The sequence below is a fragment of the Abramis brama genome (genome assembly GCF_963993115.1).
Source record: "Abramis brama genome assembly, chromosome: 9".
In the NCBI taxonomy this organism is placed as follows: Eukaryota; Metazoa; Chordata; class Actinopteri; order Cypriniformes; family Leuciscidae; genus Abramis; species Abramis brama.
Window position 1 is genome coordinate 15863770 of NC_139971.1, and position 14502 is coordinate 15878271.

The following is a 14502-nucleotide window of genomic DNA, read 5'->3' on the forward strand; positions in this document are numbered from 1 at the left end:
ATTCATAGGTAATTTTCATTGCCATTTAAGTGAAATTACTGAACTTAAATATATGAGCTTCATAAAAATTATCATTCTAGAAGAAAATTTCAGATGGCACTTAGAGACTTTTGCATCTGAACTCTTCAAATAGAAAATAATTAGCATAGCTGCTTTTCATAACATTTAGCAAGGATAATCATGTGCATTTGATCTGACATAACTGTAAAAGATAAAGAGATGCATTATATGAATGTGAGCACTCAAATGCATAGTTCAATGGGATTTTATTCAACAAATAAAACAATACAATCAAAAACTGCCTGGCACAATTATCTGGCACAGGACTGAGAACAAAGGGAAGGAAATATGGAAGGAAATTAGGATGGTAACGAGGGACATCAGGTGGATTACAGGCAGGGCTGGACTGGTAATCTGGCATACCGGGCAAATGCCCGGTGGGCCGACGTGCTTTTTGGGCCGATACATCTCATACTTTTTTTTTTTTTTTTAAACGGCCCATAAAACTCGTACATCGGCGGCCCATTCGTTTTGTTTTGTTTAATTGACGGCGCTGGGTTAGTGCCGGTGTAATGCATTGGTCAAAAAAAAGTAAGCGTTAGTTTTTTTTCCACTGACAGACCGGCCCATGAAACGCGTAGATCAGCGGCCCATTGGTTCTTTTCTTGATTGACACTGGGCTGGCCCAATCACAGCTTTAAAAACCTCCCCCTTTGGGCTTTGAGTTAGCGTGCAGTGTCAAGTGTGTATCTGTCAAAATAGTCTAAGTAAGAGATGGAGAAGAAACGCATGGAATGTGCAGAGAAATAGCGTGTAATAGAAATAGCAGACGCTGTAAAATGTGTCAAAATATATATGTTTTCTGCAGCAGCAGGACCTTCATCAGCTCCAGTGGCTGATGAGGAGGATAGTGAGGAGGATCAGGGGAGAGATGAGAAAGTGTAGAGTCCGCGCGCGGTAAGCAGACTACTTTCAAAACACTTTGGCTATGAGTGTAGGAACCCATTACCCAGTTACGCATTATTTCCACATCTGCATAGTTGACGATTACAGAAGTTTACTAGAAGTTTAATGAGACGCGCTTTTATCCATGTTTTCCGCCAAAATAAAAGCTTGATGCAGTTTCCGTCAAAATAAAAGATCATGTGCTTATCTCTTTCAAGTTTAGAAATTAGTACAAAACTAACTATGAAAGTTTTCTTTATTTTTCAGTGCATTTGTTTTACAATATATGGCTATTAGGCTACTGTCATGAGATTAATATTATATAACTATTATTATGTAGTAATATAGACAGACACTGTTACTAAAAGCGGTTTGATTTTTTCTTTGTTATATTTGCACACTGAATATGGGTTGGAGCTTTTAATTTTGAACCCTCAAACTGCACCAGATTGATGAATTTAACATTAAAATGCACACAATTTTCTTAAGGGGAGCATGCCCCCAAACCCCCCTAGAAAGACTGAGGTCCATACACAACAGTTTTACCAAAAATCCTGTGAGAAACACTGGTATTGCTATGCCAATGCAGCTTATAGCTTGTTTTTTGGATGCATCACTGTGGAGTATAGTTCAATTGTATTAATAAATTACAATTTTGTACTTATTTCATCTGTTAACTCTCATTACATGGCATTAGTGGTTTTTATGAATAGGAGTTGAACAAAAACATATTCAAGGGCATGCAAAGATGGGTGGTGTTTATGATCATGTAGTGGGCCATGTCTGGGCCAAAATGCCAGGGCCGATTTTCTGTCCCAGTCCAGCCCTGATTACAGGTGAAACAGGGTGGGTTTAAGACAATAGACAGTGGAACACATAGAAACAAACAAAAGAAAGCTATGTGCCCACACAAAACACAACACAATAACACACAGTGTTTTTGGCACTTAATAACATTCTTTGTCTGAAAAAGTCTAAGTTTTCTTTAAAAAAGCCTTTTCAAAATGCTTCTTTTTCAGAGAATGACTCTATGCTTTGGGCTGCTAATGGTGCCAGTGGTTCTTGCAGTTCTCATTTATCCAACAGAACACCAGAGGGAGTGCGTGATTTGGTAGCATGCACTAGCTTGAGGCCACCAAATCAGCTGAATTATATTACTTGGAATGTAATGAGGACAATATAAATAACAGCGGTGTTCAGTCAGTCAAACTGAATAAACCAATCATTGATCAATGTTTTCTATTTTAATTAATGTTTTTATTTATTTTTTATGATTTACTTTTCTATTATGTTTGTCGACCCCAGAGGGTTAAAGGAATTTTATATGTATGGTCAGTTAACTAATTTCATAAATAACTGAGAGTTGCGTAGGAAAAGTATAACAGCCTATTAAGAATTTTCTCAGTAACTTACACACTGACGGACAACCACATGATGTGTGATATTCATAAAGCTTAGGCACTAAATTTAGAGCAAAATGAGCTTTTTACATTTGTGGTTTGTGTCATGTGATCGGATTAGATGACAGAGAAGGGGGAGAGACAGTGATCATTTTCATTATTGCATTTAGGGGAGAAGACGGAATCAATAAAATGAGCTCTTGTTTTATGAGTTTATGTTTGTTTGTTTGTTTTGTTTTGTTTTGTTTTTGTAACCGCTGCCTTCTTTGAGGACCATCGTGCGTTTTTAGTTTCACATAACTTTAATTACTACTTTGGTGAGTTTCACATCTCGACAACGCAGATGCGATAGAATCTAAATTATTACAAAATGCAAAGCACAAATTATTCTGACTCTTAATGGTCGGTACGAGTCTGAGGCGGTAAAGAGCGCATGTTTGCGGACTTCGACTGCGTTGTGTGCAGCAGAAATACTGAAAGGTATAACATGCTTGTGTTCATTATTACTTATAGCTGTATCATCTTTTCGATTAAAATCTCTAATATTAAAATATCTCATTTTGGATTTGTCAGAACTGGTCGTTATGACATACTGAACTGTCTTAATTGTTTTAATATTGAAGGTGTGGTGAAGGAAAATTACATCTAACAGACTCAAAAGGACTGAATGACGACGGTAACTAAGTGAAGGAGCATGAACGACTCGTTGCGCCATCACTTCAGCATGAAACACATGGACTACATGTATAATACTGACAATAACATCACTTTGAACAGCAGTGCAACTCCCGGTGACATGAATACAACAGGGATCGCCCAAATCATGATCCCCCAGGAATTGTTTCTAATGCTCGGCTTGATCAGTTTGGTGGAAAACATTTTGGTGGTGGTGGCCATCATCAAGAACAGGAATCTCCACTCGCCTATGTATTATTTCATCTGCTGTCTGGCGGTGTCGGACATGCTGGTGAGCGTAAGTAATGTGGTGGAGACGCTCTTCATGTTATTGACGGAGCATGGGCTGCTGCTCGTCACTGCAAAGATGTTACAGCACTTAGACAATGTGATAGACATTATGATCTGCAGTTCTGTCGTGTCCTCGTTGTCGTTCCTGTGCACTATTGCGGCGGACCGCTATATCACCATCTTTTACGCACTCCGGTACCACAGCATCATGACCACGCAGCGCGCCGTGGCCATTATCGCGGTGGTGTGGCTCACCAGCATCACCTCTAGCTCTTTATTTATCGTTTATCACACTGATAACGCGGTCATCGCCTGTCTCGTCACGTTTTTCGGCGTGACATTGGTGTTCACGGCGGTTTTGTACCTGCACATGTTCATCATGGCGCACGTCCACTCCAGACGCATCATGGCCCTCCATAAGAGCCGCCGGCAAGCCACTAGCATGAAGGGAGCCATCACTCTGACTATACTGCTCGGGGTTTTCATCATCTGCTGGGGGCCGTTTTTCATCCACCTCATCCTTATCCTCACCTGTCCCACAAACCCTTACTGCAAGTGTTATTTCAGCTATTTCAACCTGTTTCTGATTCTTATCATATGCAACTCGCTTATAGACCCTCTCATTTACGCGTATCGCAGTCAGGAGCTGCGCAAGACGCTCAAAGAAATAATTCTTTGTTCATGGTGCTTTGCAATGTGATATATTCTTTCTGGAGTTTGTTTGTTTGTTTGTTTGTTTTTAGAAACGCGTGGAGGAATATCTGTGCTGACATTAATGTCCAATGTTCAGCCTTATTCACAGAGATCGTCCTAATGACTCCCTCTCTATAGAAAATGTACTGCTGAAAGAGGGACATAAACTTTTCGGTTTTTTTATTATAAAAATACATAACCATTTAAACAACTCTATTTGTGATATACTAAAACAATGAGACATTAAGACAGCATGTAGATGCCTCTATCAAAGACTAAAAGCTTTACATAAAGGGCAGTTTCATCTTAAGCAGTTCATGTGATGCCTTGAATTCATTTCAGTAGTTCTCAAACCTTTTAAAACCAAAGAACCCCTTTATTGTGATTTTATATTCCATCCCCTTTATTTCATGTTTGCATTTTAACAAACATGAAATGAAACAACTGTGTTTGCAAATGGGAGGAAAGCATGTTTGTTTGACTGATTTGAACCATTTATTTTGTGTAAGGTATAAATCTTTAGAACACCAATATTTATATATCAATATTAAAAATATTATAACTGAAGGAAACGTGTGCTGAAGGAAAATAATATTTTTCATTAATTCATAAAAATTATAACAAGCAGCCACATGCCGCAATGTAAATATTGGCCAAACTAACTAAGGAATTGTCATGACGTCATTATTTTTTAAAGATAACCTAGTGAGTATTAGAACTCCATCCATTCCCCAAAGTGTTTATCCTCTGCAGGGTCACTGGGAGAATTACAAAAAAATAAAATTAAAGTGAATGAAGACCTGAACAAGAACCAAGAAGACATAAATCGTACATTCAGTAATGCATGCATTCTTAAAGAGTTGTTTTACCTGTTATTATAAATAACAATCTTTTAATGTTCATATTGCTGTAATAAGAAAATATGAATAGCATATTGAAAATGCATCACCACAGTTTGCAAATCAGTGCTATTTACAGGTTCATTTGAACAAATAGTGTTTTGATGAGAAATCCTTTGTGTAAGAACAGCAATTGTCTGCTCAATGAATCCTGTAGTTTCTACCTTTTATCCAGTGCTGCTGTTTTCAGAATAGTCATAAAATTAAAAAAAAAAAAAAAAAATCCCCCACCACAATAATATCAACCAAATCAACCGAAATGTGATTCTCTTGATCAGAAAGCTTGACAAGCAGCTTTTTAAATTTGGTATTTTTTTGTCTTTTATCAGTCTTTTATCACTTTTTAATCCATTAGATACTCTATTGACTTTTTTGACCTTCTTTTCCTGTTTGGTGTAATTTAAGCTCATCACAAGCTTTTTCACGTGTTTGAGATGTGGCTGTGGGCAAGAGAACTGATTTGAGTGATGGCAGCCATCAGGGCCACATGCCATTTCATTAAGCCACTACATTTTCTGTCCCTCATCGAAAACACATGGTTCTCTTGTTTTAACATACACAGAATCCAAAAGGCATTTTCTTAAAAGAATAAAATAACACAAAGACTATGTATAAGAATACTTTCTTCTTCTTTTTTTACTTTTACCAAACAACATAACCTTTGTCAGATTACAGACAGACTGGTGCTGTTACTATTTATGGAGAGCTTGACTAAATTACCCTGTTCATAAAGCAAAACTTTGTGTGCATGTGAGCATCTGTCACAGTGTGACAAATTGTGTCTTATAGTACTAAAACAACAATCAGAGATAAACAAAAAAACGTACAAATCTTTTCTCTCCAACGTAATGTTTATCCCTTTACAAGCCAGGTTAGTAAGTGGCCACTAGTACATGGGTGTCAAACTTGTTAGATGTTTTTAGACATAGGTGGCCATTTTTAGATGCTAAACACCAATGGCGCACATTTCTCTATATAAAGTCAGATATACAAGTATATCCAACTTTTCCTGCATACATATGGTATATTAATGTAAATCAAATTGTGAACCAGCTCTAATCTGCTAATTGTGACAATAAGGCATGAATATATTAAAATATTATTAACAATAACATCATGATTATTTTTGTAACAATGTGTATTGTGAAAAGTGCTGTACAAATAAACTTGACTTGACATACACACAAGTCCAGAAGCAAGTTGCTTTTATCACCAGTATTTTGGTTAAATAAAAGTGAGCACATGGTACATTATGTCCTATTTTCAAAGACCAGAAGCTAGATATAAATAAAACTGCTAATATTAAAGTTATTAAAGTCAGTGTATAATCTGTGTTCAAAACTGTGTTCATGTCTTAATAAAATTTTAAGATGTCGGTTCAAATTTAGGAGCACATTTCAGGGCTCTATTTTGACAATCTAAGTGCATGGTCTAAAGCGCACGGCGCAAATCCACTTTTGCTAGTTTAATGATGGGAAAAATGCTCGGCGCACCTGACGCATCGTCTAAAAGGGTTGGAATTTGCAAGCTGAAAAACTGAATGCTTCTCTAGCGAGGAAATGGAAAGCAAGGAAAAATGCGCGAGCAGACCATCTACGGGACAAAGTGTATGCACGTTGTGGACCCGCCTATAGGCGCACATTACTAACGCGCTCTTTATATAACAAAAATAAATATTTCAGTTGGTCAATGGCGCAGTCTATTTCAGTCGCCTCAAAATAGCAACGCACCAACAATGCACCTGAACACACCTCGTTTTCAGACCAGCACATCTATGGGTGCACAAATGGGCAAAAATGCATTTGCTATTTGAACAACGTGGCGCAGGACGTAAAAATTATAACTGCGTCGGGCTGAAACTAGCAGAAAACGCTTGCGTTGCGCCTGGCGCTGCATTGCGACGGATGTATGATAGGGCCCTCAGTCTCACATCATTATCAGTCCTGCATATTTATGTTGTGTCTATATACAGAATTAAAGGTCCGTCCAGCTACTGAATTGCTGTCGTTGAGTATAATTTGATCTAGTCAGCTAGCATTTAGCATGGACAGTTCTAAATGGCAACCCTCGTTGACCTCTGGGGAATCACTTATTGTCAAAACAATGAAACCTTAAATTCATATAGGCTACTCACATATGGCTCATATAGTCTGTAATGCATATGCCATAGCAACTACTTAATTGGCATTATATTCATGAGATTCATTCCTAACTCATTGGATAAGTTTGGCTTTGCAGAACTATGTAGGATATCAAAATACTAAATAGATAAAGAAAAATTTCAATATACACAAGAAATATATATCTGAGACATGCAAGATACACAAGGGAACTTGGGAAATTGCAAGACTGTAAAGCAGAATAAAACAAGCCCTGCCATATCAAGACCCGAAGCAAAATCACAATCTCTCAGACCAAATCTGGGGTAGGTTCTAAAAAAGAAACAAAGGAGACCTTATTTATCCAAGCAGGGCTTATGAAATCACAGATTCAAAACAGTTTACAGTACTATACAAATATTCCATAATTTCCTAGTCTGTTCACCAAGTGTTCATTTTATTGGCCATGCATAAAATTTGATTATTTTGTCTGTAAAAACATGGTCCTGTTGTATAACACTAGCTATGTGTTTCTTTCTAGATGTTCATGATGCATACCTGTGAGAAAACAACCCTTTAAAAATGAAAAGAAAAGGAAATTCAATCCTGTCACTTTTTAGACCAAAATGGCAAGAGGGTTGGACTGGAAAGCATATTTTGGCAATGTAAAAAATTTGGAAGCTATGATTTTAACAAATTTTTTTTTTTTGGGATAATGTTTAAACCACACAGGAAAATCTTGTACAGCCCTTAAAATATACAGAGCGAAATGTAGGAGACCTTTGTTTTCTTAAAGTTTTTTAATGCATATAGAAAAGCACCTCTCCACATTTGAGAGAAAGAATCACAATAAAGTAAATAATCTCTCTTCCACTACACTCTCACGTGTATTTAGTGTATTTATGTTTCCAGAGACTAACTAGAGCATCATTTTATTCTGCTGTTTTTACATTTTCTGTGAAAATTTTCTGTGGTTTTTCTATGGGTAATGTGTAATGTCACTGTCATAAAACAGAACGACACAAACAGGTAAAGTATATAATGGTTTATTTAAAGCACTCAGGAACAGACACGGCAGGTGAGTAGATGAATTTAAGAACGATTTAGATAATGGATGAAGATGTTTGAATTGACTGAGTCTCTTATCTGGTACAGGTTTGGTGATGTCGAGCTGGGAAGAAGACGGACGACAGGCAGAAGACTGAAGGATCAGAGTTTCTGAAGGATGTCTCATGGATGCCAGGTGAGTAAACACGATGCAGGTAAGTCTGAATAACAGGCTGGAGAGTTCCCGAAGGAGAGTCAGGTTGTCGAGGTATTCGCAACGAGACCAGACAGTGAACTGAGGGAACTGTGGTGTCTTTATGGTGCTGGTGATGAGAGTGCAGATTGCAGACAGTTGGCGATGACAGGTGAAGGTGATCAATACTCAGGAGACATGGAACGAGTGGGCGGAGTGTGGAGGTCTGGTGCTGTCGATGGTGTTTCCGTGACAGTCACTTGTATTTAGTGTTTGCTGCAGAGACTCTTATTTTGAAGTATAGTTTTTTTCTGTTGTATATGTGTGTGTGTCTTGATTTTGTGGTGCAATTATGATGTAACTTTGTAGGCCAACCGGCAGTTGGCATCACACTGGTTCCCCTACAAAAACCCAAAAGGATGTGATCAACAAAAGTTTATGATACCTACACTTTTTGTCCATCAAGAAAATTATCAAAGATGAACACAACTTTTATGAATTTTGAAGCCTAAATGCAGTCGCCAAAAGTAAAAAGATAAAGGTAGGCTATAAACAAACTATTAACACCATGGTCCCACGACTACAATGTCACCACTAATAAGATGTCAGACACTGTAATTTGCTCGGACCCCTTCCTGTTCACCGGAGTGATGAGATACTTAGCAGACTGTCCTCACTCAATGGCTGGCTGTCTAAGTGGTGTCTGCAGAATAACATAGGGTTCATAGACAATTGGAAACATTTTTGGGGTAGACCTGACCTGTTGAAAAGAGATGGTATTCATCCCTCCTGGGATGGTGCCGCTCTTCTCTCTGGTAAAATGGCACATAGTCTCAGAATTGATCCTTGACTATCTGATTCTGGGGCCCAGGGCTGCGTTTCCCGATAACGCTGTCTCTTAGCACACTACGAAGACTCTTAAGGTATAACTTAACTAAAGGTATACCATTTCTAGGCGTGTTCCCAGAACTATACCTTAGAAAGCTGCTTAAAGATATACCTTCTTACGTGCGACATTACCAGGTGCTGTCCGTGGCGATGGTGCAGAAATGGTTGATATCGATGGCTCGAGAATCAATTATTCTCTCGTGCAGGGGCTGCTTCACTGCATTATGTGAGAAAGCGGTGTTATTTATAAAAGAAACACTTCAGACACAGTTGAAATTGTATTTATTAGGAGTCATGGGATATAATAACAAATAATCCAAACTATAATAGCCTATAATAGCTTAGCCTACATATTTTAAAATTGTATCATATATTGCTGCCACAATAGGCTTAACCATTTCAAATTTGTATGTGCTTTTCTTTCCCATTTTTGTTCGCTGAGTTGGAGCTGCGATGAAATTTTGTTCTTGTAAATACTTTCCAGAATTTATTCATCCAGCAACTATTTGCTGTATCGCTGCCATAGTTTGAGCAAACTCCCCACCACAATCATAACCTTTAAATAGACTATTAAGCCTTTAATGGTTTGCCAGCTAATGTACCTTTGCATAATATAATTTAAAATCTAACAACAATCAGTGTAATGACAATTTTATTCTTTGCATGAAAACACTTGAATTAGCCTAATTGAACACTGTCTGGGTGTATTAAAACTTCAGAATTATATTCGTATAGACCTGCAACATTGATCAGGTAAAGCTAAGAGTGGTCCAGACCAACCTTCCGAACGTATGACTTACAGAAGGTATACTTAACTAAGAACGTTTTGGGAAACACTTATTAATGATAAGGTACAGCTTAAGGTGTAACTTAAGAACGATGTAGCGTTAAGAAGGTTTCGGGAAACCCAGCCCAGGTCGGGAAGCAGACAGACTGGCTAAACCGACCGTCTGCTAGCTCTCTCACGTCACAGAGGTCAGATAAGTCCCATCACATAGAGACTCTTTCACCTAGATATCATTACATAGAGACTGTGTCTGTTCCCCAAATTATAAAATACAAAAAACTCCCAAACCCATTTAAGGGTAAAAATTTAGCTGATGTTCAACAAATAATAAATAGATATAATACAGATGAACAACTGATAAAGCTTGGGTTGCTGAATATTCAATCCCTTACTTCAAAAACACTTATTGTTAATGATATGATTACAGATTATAACCTAGATGTGCTGTGTTTGACAGAAACCTGTCTAAAACCAGACGATTACATTACTTTAAATGAGTCCAACCCCCAAGATTACTGTTATAAAAACGAGCCACGTCTGAAAGGAAAGGAGGAGGTGTTGCTGTAATCTATAGTAATATCTTTGGAATTACTGAGAAGTCTAGTTTCAAATATAATTATTTTGAAGTGTTGGTGCTTAATGTAACAATATCTAGTGTAAATGATAAATCCCGCTTGACATTTGTACTGGTTACTGTATACAGGCCACCTGGGCACCATACAGACTTTATCAAATAATTTGCAGATTTTTTATTGGACTTAGTACTGGCTTCAAATAAAGTCCTAATTGTTGGTGATTTTAATATGTAGATAACAGAAAAGACACATTTGGATTGGCATTTAGAGTCATTCAGACTCTCCCCTGTTAAGGCCACATCGACACACGACAGCCATCGGTACTGATCCTCAACAAACTCGTCTCCATACCCGTGTGATGACTCCGATCTCCAACCAGATAGAACTGGATAATATTCTGAATGTTCCAATCCAATCTGACTTCTGACCTATAATGCTGCCTGAATCATAATCATACACTGGTAATACTTTAGAATAAAGGTCCGTCATTAATAAGTAACTATACAGGAAGTAATGCAGGACTAACGATTAGTACTACATTAACACTTCAGCTACTACTATTAACTAATTAAAACAAGCTTAACTAATCAGTAAGTAATATCAAATTTAGGAGATAGTTTCTATTAATGACTTAATGAGATTAGCCTCATTAATAACTATTAACTAACTGACAAATTAGGTATAAAGAACATTATCGTGTATCTTCAGTATCTGATACGTAATCAGTCGTCATTTTTACTCTGAATATAGTCATAAAATGCATCACTAATTACTCAAGTGTTACTTAGTCACTATGCAGAAACTACTGGTGATCTGGACCATTATTTTAAAATGAAAAACATATTTTTCACTTTAAAATAATGGTCCAGGGGCCGTATTCACAAAGCATTTTATCTTACCACTAGGAGTACTCCTAAATCGCACTAAAAGATTTTAGCTAGGAGTTTTCTCTTAAAAGTTATTCACAACGCCTTTCAGACCTACTCTTAGTAAAGAAAAATGACAACTCCTAAACTAAGAGTGAGTCTTCGTTGCTATGGATGACGTCATTACTCATACACGAGCTTGACTGGAGTGACCACCCTGATTGGCTGATGATTGTAACACGGGAATGATTCCAAACACCTCCCCTACGATGGTGAGTGACAGGTCTGAGAATGCGTGCGCTACACAAGTAGTGCGAAGGACGGAAGATGATGAATAACTGAATAAATAGCCTAAATGAATAAAGAGTAAGGCAAAACAAATAGCCTAGTAGCTTAATGAAACATATGGATTGATGCAATATCTTTGCAACATTATTGAATTAATCTGTCACTATATGCCTCTGCCTACGTTTGCAAAGAGAAGAACATTTTAATTTGATTCACAATGAAACGTTACAATTAGTTTACATGCAATGAGTAGCCTAGTTTTGATTGTTGTTGGTGGCGTTATTGCATCCCTAGTTAATGCAAAATATTTTTCCCTCGCGATTGGAAGCTCCTATAGCTGCCGCATACGCATTTCAAAACATCGCAATGTGAAATGCCACAAAAAGCGGTTTGTGAATAGGTCTTAGTGAGTTAGGAGTCCTCTCGACTTCTTTTAAGCTGTCCCAGGCTTAGGTGCTACTTTTAGGGCTAAAATGCTTTGTGAATTACTCTTAGTCAAAAAAAATTAGGAGTCCTAAAGTTACGAGTGACACGCCCATTATTTTTAGGAGTTGCTCCTAAATTCGCCAGTTAGGAGCTACATTTAGCCTTAAAATTCTTTGTGAATACGGCCCCAGGGCCCGTATTCATAAAGATTCTAAGAATCCTCTAAGAAAACTCTTAATTTAGCTTAAAAACTTTTACGTAGGAGTCTTAGCTTAAAAGCGATTCGGGACCGATCTGAGAGCAACTCTGAGTAAGGAAAAGACAAAAACTTTCATCTTAGTGAGGAGGCGGGGTTGACCCCGTTGCTATGTATGACACAATCTTTTGAAGACTGTGATTGGTTGGTTGTCCAAGAAGGAAGAAAAAAGTGATTTTAACTATAGGGTCAATTCTAAGCCTTCACTTTGAAATTACATGCATAATTTTTCCTATTTGACCGTTCTCACACACACACACACACATTATATAAATCCTTTTTTTTTTTTTTACCATGCTGTTAATTTCCTATAAGGTATTTGATTGGCTTGGAATGATAAAACATTTTCCACTCTTTCCAATTACACTGATTGCTGGCGTGTCTATTTAAGTGGTGGTTTGAATGTTGGTTTTAATGTATCAAACATGGAATTTTCCCAGTTGCCAAATATCGTAATGTAGTGATTACTTTAATTTCTGGCGCTATGGCATTTCTGTGCTGTGTTGGAGATGTTAGCGTGTCTCTAATAAGATCAGTCTCAAACATGATCCCTGCACGATTTAATCTATAGCGTCTTATTAACTCACTGTTATTCATTGTCTGCAACACATTTCTTCTCCCTCTTCGTCTTTCTGCCATTTTCTCCTCAGCTAAAGAAACTCTTAAGCCTCTTAAAAGTCCTCGTCAGTGCTCCTAACAATTTTGACCTTAAGACCTCTTTTAAGGGTTAAGATGCTTTCTGAATTACTTTTTTCTTTACTAGGATTTTTTCTTTAATTTTAAGAGTAAACGCCCACATTTCTAAGAATTTTCTTAGAATTTTGTCACTAGGAGCTACTCTTTGCATTAAGATTCTTTATGAATACGGGCCCTGATCTCTAGTAGTCCTTGAAGAGTGACTAGATACTTGAGTAATTAGTGATGCATTTTATGACCATGTTCTGAGTAAAAAAGACAAACTTCAAGAACTACTAGTGATCCGGACCATTATTTAAGTGAAAAATATGTTTTTCACTTTAAAATAATGGTCCTAACATCTTTTAAAGTAAAATAAAATAAAATAATTGTCCAGATCACTAGTAGTTCCTGTATAGTGACTAGGTAACACTTGAATAATTAGTGATGCATTTTATGACCACGTCGAGAGTAAAAAAACACAATTGCTAACGTCTCACGTTAATGTTGTGATTAGTAATTAATTAGTAATTCTTTATAATTTGTCGTAATTACCTATTAGTTCTTAATGATGCCAATCTCATTAGGTAAATTATTGATTACCTAGTTAGGAACTATCTTAGTCCTAAATTCGATATTACTTACTGATTAGTTAAGCTTGTTTCCATATTAGTTAATAGTAGTAGCTGAAGTGTTAATGTAGAACTACTAAATAGTCCTGCATTACCTCCTGCATAGTTACTTATTAATGATGGACCATTATTCTAAAGTGTTACCCATACACTGTTCGTTTGTTGGCCAGAGGAGAACTGGCCCCCCGACTGAGCCTGGTTTCTCTTAAGGTTTTTATTCTCCATTCTGTCACCTGATGGAGTTTTGGTTCCTTGCCACTGTCGCCTTTTTCGACCTTTTTACGCCTTTGTCGCTTTTGGCTTTTGGCTTTTGGCTTGCTTAGTTGGGGACATTTAATTTAATATTCAACAATATTATTGATCTGCCTGCATTGACACCATTATATGAGAACTGAACTGAGCTGGATGATGACATCACTGTTTCTCCAGAGCGGCTATATATATATAAATTAACTAAATTATAACTTTTTTACAACAAAAATGAACCATCACTGAACTTACTTAAGCTGGACTGTGACGCTATTTTGTTCTAGAAACAAACTTTGTTGGCTAATACAGCTGTTTCTATTATGATAATATTCGAATGAATTATCTTTGTAAAGCTGCTTTGAAACAATCTGTATTGTAAAACGTGCTATATAAATAAAGGTGACTTGACCACTTCTGACAACTCTTTCAGTTTTTATCGAAAAACATTTTTTTCCAAAGAGTTTGAGTTAGAAAAGTTATTATAATAGTAATTAAGCTTAACGAGGCTATAAAAGCAGACTGAGCTTACCTGTTGGGCGTGATCATGTTTAATCTCCCCTACTGCCTCTGTAGTCCCATTTAGCCACTTGTTAGCAACTGCCTTTTCCAAGACACGTA

General features: G+C 37.1%; 1 protein-coding gene across 1 annotated transcript; it reads left to right on the forward strand.

Moving 5' to 3' along the window:
- Nucleotides 1-3039: 3039 nt before the first annotated feature.
- On the forward strand, nt 3040-6025 carry mc1r (melanocortin 1 receptor; the record flags this gene model as incomplete). Its single annotated transcript, XM_084124947.1, has 1 exon — nt 3040-6025. One exon carries the CDS (start codon nt 3040-3042, stop codon nt 4009-4011), a length of 972 nt encoding a protein of 323 aa, XP_083981073.1. The 3' UTR covers nt 4012-6025.
- Between the last annotated feature and the right edge of the window lie 8477 nt (nt 6026-14502).